The 8383-nt window shown below is 36.8% G+C and overlaps 1 protein-coding gene across 1 annotated transcript in view; it reads left to right on the plus strand.

The window, feature by feature from the left end:
• The window catches only part of IGF2R (insulin like growth factor 2 receptor), a 74165-nt gene extending 69399 nt beyond the window's left edge, over positions 1-4766 (plus strand). Inside the window, exon 48 of the mRNA XM_072409317.1 lies at positions 1199-4766. Coding sequence (XP_072265418.1) covers positions 1199-1582 — 384 coding nt within the window. The 3' untranslated portion in view covers positions 1583-4766. The remainder of the gene's footprint in view (positions 1-1198) is intronic.
• The last annotated feature ends 3617 nt before the right edge of the window (positions 4767-8383 follow it).

Below are 8383 nucleotides of genomic sequence, written 5' to 3' on the forward strand. Positions count from 1 at the left end.
GCAAAGCTGTAATACTAAATGCCTCTAAAGTTTAGGTATTGAAAGTTCCTTCTCTACAAAATAATAAATGTAATAATAAAATGTCCTGTTGCTAAAACGGATACCTAAAACTAAGGGCTTTCTGCATAGAAGTTGGATACTTTCTTCTTGTTATTATTCACTGTTGATTGCAACTCTATTAAAGAGATTTTGCCACCTGAACACTGTTCAGAACACATAAACATAATTTGTGTAGCGCAGATACCTGCTCCCTTTCCCTTGCTGCAATAGCCCCCTTTCTCTTTATACCCCCCCTTCCCCCTAATAAAAACAACACACTTGTTTGGAGTAAAATGACTTTGAGCCTTTTGTTATCCAATATATTTTATTACCCAAAATAAACAATCCTGCATAACTTCATATATATGTCCTTTTAAACATAATACATTATAACCAGATATAATAGAACAGACTTTTGTATCACTGTATCAGGTCCTCGAAGACCCTAACCTCAACTGAGTCTTCCCCCTAAGAAGGGTCTGCCACTCCAATGATTTTATTTCACCCACATGCTCTATACCGCCTCAGGAACGAATATCAATTCCGGCAGCCCACCAACACCCAAAAACCCCTTTTATGGGTACACCTGCTCCACTTTTAGGGCTCCCATACCATAGATGGATTCACCCACCCATCTCCTAAAACACTACCCTCGAGGACCCCAAACCGCCAACATCTAATAACAAAACTACCATTCTTCTCCAACCTATTGGGAGGGCAGGTGGGTGGGGAACGAACTTTCTCGCTGTCCTGGTAAGAGACCCCCTTTATTCCCTGTTTGCGTTTCCTCTCTCTAGCCTCCACTCCCAAATTCCATACCATCAATCGCCTTTTTTTTTACTCGCCCCTCAGAATACTTCTTTACATTCTGCTCCTCCTGTGCGTATAGTCATGCGGGCCTTCTGCCTACATGCCACTATTTTTAAAAATTCTTTATCAAACGTTTTTCTAGCATAAAATTAGGTCAACATTAAAACCTAACAAGATTTCAAAAGAATTCCTAGTTTGTCCTAAACTAAAATATGTCTGTTTACAGCCAAGTCAGTCATTGAGCTGAAATGAACGATGGAGAAAATTCTAGTAATTTTGGATGCTTACTAGTGTTTTTGTCCTTTAATTCTTCAGTATAACATTTTTTTTTTATTGTTATGTCATTTAGATCAACACAGAAGAAGAAATGGACAATGAAACAGAGTGGCTTATGGAAGAAGTGTCTGGAGGCCATGCAAAGTCACACCATGAGAATGGCCATGTTAGAAGCGTGAAGACGGGGGCTTTTACATCATTGCATGTGGATGACCTTGACAGTGAAGATGAAGTCCTGACAGTACCAGAAGTCAGAATAAAGTCTGCAAGAAACCAGAAGAGTGAAAAAGAATCATTAGCCACATATCCTTCTGGAAGTGACGAGAACTTGATAGGATTTTTTAACGGGGGGCAAGAAAAGACCAGAAAGTCGAGATCTAGCCAACAAAATAAAGAGGACAAGCTAAATGTAGCTTCATTCCATGATGACAGTGACGAAGACCTGCTTAATGTTTAGTGCCAGCTACATTTTCATCCCTCCTATCTGTGCCTAAAATAACATTGTTTGAATAGACAATGCTACTGCAACCAAATACGCATAACTCAACCTCTATTGTTTGTCTTTTGACCTTTTATGGGTTGAGTATAAATTGTAGATATTAGGGAAGACAGGGATCTTTTCTTTCTCTTCAGTTTACAGTGATAATCACATGATGCGGATTAAACATTTCTGCACTGAAGACTTTTAGGGAAGCTTTTTGTGCAGCATTTCTAAATACCCCTGCACTAAACGCGAAATGTAATCATTGGGTTTTTTTCTAAGTAGGGGAGCTGGCATCTTCTTGTAATATGTAAATCACTTTGTAATCAATGAAAGACTGAAGATACAAGATAAATCTATATGTAATGGATCCTCTGCCACTGGATGACATCAACAAAGTTTGACTACTATTTATTCACTTGAACTACAACTCAGGTTGGCTGAACACAGCAGCAAGTTATTCCTGCTGGCAGGGCGGTACCGCAAAACTCAATGAAAGGGGGCCAGATTCCCATCTATATTTAAGAAATGCACTCCTACCTACTTGTAATACTTGTCTTGAAACCAGAGTTTAACTTAAATATGGTAATAACATCTTTGGATACTATACTGAAATTGCATTCAGTGAAGAATATGATTTTTTTTTTTTTATATATATGTATACCTTAAGTTGCTGCTGACCTGTGCAGGATATCCAATTACAAAATGAAGGTATTGAACTGTGTTTATTGGAAACAATTTATTGTCATGAAGTGGTAAATTATGTGCAGCTTAAAATCGAATTCATCAACATTTTTGCAGTCCATTTACAATTTTTGGACATTTTCATTTGCCATTATTTTTGCCACAAAGTATTTATAATGTCTGAAATGGAAACCCTATAGAAGCCTTAATTTGCACATTAGAACTTTTATTAGGTGATCTTGAAGTAAGCATGTTTAAAACAGACAAAGTCTAAAAAGCATTTACTTTACCTATACATGGACTCTTTGTTTGTGACATCATCTGACAACAAAAGAAATGATTCCACCACCCTGCAGTGCAATGTATGATTCCATCAGTGGTATCGTTTTAAGAAGTGGTATCGTGCTGTAATACTGGAATCCTGAACATACAGAGCTTTCGGTGACTGACATTAAAGTCGGAAGAAAACTACCCAGCATAGGTCCCTCTAATATTGCTACCCACTCAACAGGCGTCTGTTTTTTCCCATGTTTCTTTCAATTGCAGCAGTTTTAGGGGGCACCATGGAAAATCTTCTAGGTGCTCAACTTAGCCAGCTGAATTTCCTTCTGATTTTGCTCTTCCTACCACGTATACTTTAAAAGATTTAGAATTCCCATATTGTTACAAAAAGTATTTTTTTTCGTATGGCCATTACTCTTAGATTTCTGCTTGGCTTTTGCTCCAAGCTAAATGAAGTGAATTTATTTTAAAACTAGGTTTAAGCAGCAGTCCATCTTGGTCATATTGTTAAAGATATTTCACCAAAAGCTTTATATTTAGTCAGTATTGTGTATTAATGTGTAACAGGCAGAGTGATGAAGATCCAGCTTTTGCTAATATTAATGTATGGGTGATAAGCAGTTGCTATTGTTTCACAGTGAAAAAGAAAACAAGCAGTAGTTGCAGAAATTTGCGAACATCGGGAAGTACTTATGTACAAAGACAGAAAATTGGGTGCACAGACTTTTACAAAACATTGTTAAAGCTTTCACTAAGTTGGCAGCTTTACTGAAATCTTTCAAGCAACCATTATCCCTGGTCTGAGAAAAAAGAAAACAGATTCATATAGGAATGTTGCTCTCACTTTAAATACGCAGGCTTTCAACTCGTGTGAAGTAGTAGCAAATTCCCAGAAGCTGTGACTCAAAAATTGTGTTAATGGTTGCCCTAAAGACTTCCAGAAATTTGCACAAAACTGTCTGGCTTCACAATTCTCAATAAAAGCTTTTTGTGAACGCTTATCCGACACAAGCTGAAGCACCTTGATGTAGGGCTTATTGTGTACAACATTGGAGAATAAATGTAAAATAAAACACATACAGAAAGGGAAAAAAATTCTCCTTAAAAGAGTAAAACTCAGGACCTTGGTGAACTGCTTCTGTCATTGGCAAAGCAAAGGGAGATACCAGGCTGCTGACTCACTCGGCTCACTGAAGAATGTGCAGTTTATTCGAAGAAATTAAATTTCGGCATAACCCAAGTCTGTGATATATTTTCTTAGCTGATAATCATTGCTTTATCGTCTTAGTAGATAATGCTCTGATTGCCACATCTAATAAAAATAGATCATCTTGAGTTTTCCCATTGACTTACATTTAGAAATTATGTCATGATCATCCGTTCACCCAGGAATTTTCCTCTTTTTACTTAAAAAGCTAACATCTGTCCCTAAGTAGTAATAGTGTATAGCCTATTGAAAAATGTGTTTTAAAGGTCAGTCCACCAAAAGCTGATATATTGATGGTAAGTGGAGTTTGTTGGGTTGGATTATATGCAGGCTTATCTCCAGGGACTCCAGCTGTTTTCAGTTCTGTTTACTTGCACTCTGGAGTTTTAGGCATTTTTATGTTGAATCCTCGATTAAATTGAACAGCCATCGTTTGAGACGATGGCTGATTTGTATTGGAACTCAAACATTGAGAACTCACCAGAGAAATACCTAAGGAATGCTAGAAATCCATACATGATCCAACATTATCTGCTTTCAATAAACAATATATGATCTAATTCAATGTTATATTCATAACCAAAGTATTTATTTATTTTTTTGATGGCCTACCGATAACTAATTATATACCACGATTGTTCCACACATACTCTGGTACTTCTGCATTGTAACTTATTGTTTAAAAGAAGACATACCAAGGTACATACATTGTTCTATGAAGTGTCAAGTGTTTTTTTGTTTTGTTTTTATCATGGGCTATTTATAGAGGTTGCATATAACAGTGCTGCATAAAACATCCAGAAACTTCGCATTCGTTGTTGTGTAACTTTACCCAGCGGTACATGTTACCCTAATTTGCTTCCCAGTTTTGTATCTTCTATTTGATTTATTTGGGTTGATTGGTACAAAAGGACTTTTTTCATTTTTGATCTAATTGTAATATAAAAGTATTGAACAAATGAATTAAAGATAAATTATAACAAAACACTTCTGTTCTCAATCTGTGTTTTTTCTCCATCATTTGTGAAGCTTTGGTGGCTGGAAATCTAAAAGAAAAAAATATAGAACATTTTTGGTGATGCCACTTGGGATCCACATGCATGTCTTTTGTTACTTTTTCTTTTACACTGCTATAGTAAATTTTGATAATCACTGATAAACAATTGTTTTTAGATAACCCGGGTCTTAAAGCAGAACTAAACCCAAGTCACTCCCCTGTCCCTGTTCCATCATAGGGACAATACCACCTCTTTTATTCTCCCTCCTTACAATATTCAGCCATTTTAATTGGTAAACTAAACTAATTTTAATGGGTAAACTGGATTTTTGCAGAAAGGACATTGTCCTTTTCTGCAATAATCACCTTCCTAAACCTGTATCTTGCAAAGTGAAACTTTAGTTCCACTTTAAGCTTTGAACAGACATGTGAGACTTACGTTTATGATAAATTTATCCTCAAATCTTGTTTAGCTGACCCCTAATGCTTATTAATCCCTCTTGCCTGATTACTAATTGATCTACAGGATTTACTACTAATTCTATTCTTTTGGAGAGCCCAAGGAAAATTGGCCTGTAATGGGGAAAGATCAACTTCAGGGAGATCACAGGTAACATTAGTTCTAGTTCTTTGCTCGAAGCTGGCCGTAATTTTTGGGTACAAGAATTTTCAAAAATGTTCTTCTATTTAGTTAATGTTAGTGCCAGGAGGAGCAGTAGCACCAATTATGTATAAGCAATACATGGACGTTTACATAGACAATTCCCACTTTGCAGGTATTCACCATTGTTGCAATTCCAGGCCCTGGGCACAGAGCTTTGTGATGTACAGAACAAAAGCTTTGGACTGCACATGTTAATCAAAGAATGTATTTCAACATGCTGGCCAGAGTTGCGGACCTGCAGACCTTGTCCCCCGTACAGAACGCAGGCTCAGGGAAGTGGGAGGTTTGGGTCTCTGGACATGACCCGCCTACTCTCCAATCACAGGCTCAGATCTGCGATGGGTGAATGGATGGGTTCCAGCATCATGATGTCACTCTGGGGGAAGTTTCTTCACCTTTGAGTGACACACGGCTCCCTGCACATGCGGGGTCTGGAGTCTGTGCATTTAGTAGCCCCTAAGCCCCGAAAGATTGGTAACCACTGTGTTAGTAATTTTAAAATATTGGATGAACTTGTGAGACCAGAGAGGAATAAAAGGCCACTGGATTCGTATTGGGTAATTTAAGATTTCTGCACAAGTAAACATGTGTTTTACCCTGTGGGGCAAGCTTTTAAAGGCAAAGGTACAAGAATATGGTTGTACCCTATAGAAAATAGAAAACCGGACAGACATTTTTCTATAACCCAAATTGGGCTGTATAGACATTTAATCAAAAATTGATGTCTAAAGTATTTTACAACAGTGGAGAAAAAGTAGATTAAATGCTTGGGTAATTTTTATATTCAATCCTACCAAAGATTTTACACATTAACTTATTTTATCAATGTCAGCCAAGAAAAAAATGTTTTAGATGTTGTCTGCTCTCCCCAGCTAATAATTCTCTATCATTTCTGATTTCACAAAGGTAAATACCTTTTGCTTCTTATGTAATATGTGATGTCATTTCCTAATTATTGGACTAGTCCCGGGACAGCTGAATAAAAAAAAAACTGAATGCAGCCGTTGCTCTGTTATGTGTAGGTGGGCCTATGACTGCTTCTTTCAAAAGTGTCTTGAAACAATGGGTAGGCTACATATTTTTTAAAAATATGAAAGGGCTTGACTAAATATTTGAAAATTTCATATCTTTTTCTGCATTTTGGTCGTCTCCTCTGTTGAGAATAAAAATGAGAATGGAATGTAACTGCAGGTGATTATCATTAGTTGTCCCTATAGTAAAAATCTTTACTGCACCCAATTTCGATAAAAATACTATTGCAATCCCACTTGAATTGAGACACCCATTTTGTGTCTTACTCTTATCCTTTGTTGGTTTGGCTTGGATAAAAAACCAGACAAGTACTTTACTCCTCCAGTGATGGCTATTTTTGGATCGATGATGGAAGAACAAGAGTCTATTCAAAAGATGAGACCTTCTCATTAAAAAGGGAAGAATCAGACAATCTTAAAAAAAACACATTTTCAATATTTACAAATCTAATTATTCCAGACTTAAGTTTAAGAAACCCCCTTTTACGCTGGCTTCTGTCAAGATCCCTTGCAAGTTTCAAGAAATACAACTGATAAGCAGCAAGTCTGACCTATAAAAGTGGAGTCTTTTTAGTTTGCTTGTCTGGATTACTTAGGTGTGTGTTAGCACATTGCCAAAGGGGAAATACAACAGCAATGATCTTTTACAGTGAGAGAATATTCACAAGTGGTATGTATTTAGGAAGTTGCCAATCATCTCAGCAAATTTACCCCCAGAGTCAGACCTTCAATGAAGAAAAAAAACACTTGAGCTACATAATCTGCAGGCTTTAGCTCATTAAATGTTGAAGTTTATGACTGTGCGATTAAAGAAAACTGAACAGGTATGGCTTCTTTGCAAGGGTTGCCAGAGGAAAGATTTTATCCAACAGTACCCCACACCCCTGAGGAAGCCTGTATCAGGCGAAACGCGCTGGCTATTTGCAGTCTCATGCTGGCGAGCTCCAACTCCCGGATATTGTAATTTATAATTTTTCTTTGAGCAAACCACCTATTGCTAGCTATTTACTGTCTAGTTCTATTTACTTTGGCCAACAAACAGTTGATGCTTTGTTGTTTTCCTACTATATGAGTTTGATGTGTTCATAATATATAAAAGGTTATTGTTTAGTGAGATCTGATCATCATTACAATACCCATTTTTGTCAAAAGAACCCCTCTGTTTCTTTTTGTTTTTCTTAAGCAGGGATGTCATGTTCACCTGTTAAACTTTAACTTGGTAAAACATGGTGAATATTATCACACGCCCACATGCATTGACCTTTGTTTTAAGGTTGTTGCTTTTAGCCACTATATTGTGAAATACAAGAAAGCAACATCCACTGATGGAAAAGATAATGTTTAATAAATGTAATTCATTATATGCCCTTGCTAAAGAGAAACTCAAACGACTGAAATAAAAAAAAATGTTTTGCATATTGGAAATGCCAAATCTCACGCTCTGCCTGTGTAGAATATTGATGTTTTTATATTTTATGTTTGTTTTATTACGGTATGAACACAATGCCTGGATTAGATTTAGGTATGATGAATTCACAATATTTGCTTTTATGAGTGAACATGAACTGATTTTGATCTAATAAACAGCTCTCAGATCCTGTTGGATTTAAGTTTTTTTCTTGCATGTTTCAATGGTTGTGATCTTAGTAAGGTGATGGGTTTTGGGAGATGTACGAATGCATTTCTAAGCTACATTCTTGGGTTTAGGTCGATAACAAATTACAAGTAGCACCACAGCCTGCAAATAAAGCCTGCTTAGACTGGCAAAGGAAAGGATCTAAGTTATAAACACCCATCTTGGTAAACCATTTTAGGCTTAGTCTACACGGACGTTTTCCCCAGAGTTTAACCTGAGCCTTAAAAACCCAAGTTTGACATTCCTATGCATTCCAATGGGCTAATCTACACCATG

The sequence above is a fragment of the Pyxicephalus adspersus genome, chromosome 4 (assembly GCF_032062135.1).
Source record: "Pyxicephalus adspersus chromosome 4, UCB_Pads_2.0, whole genome shotgun sequence".
NCBI classification, from domain to species: Eukaryota; Metazoa; Chordata; class Amphibia; order Anura; family Pyxicephalidae; genus Pyxicephalus; species Pyxicephalus adspersus.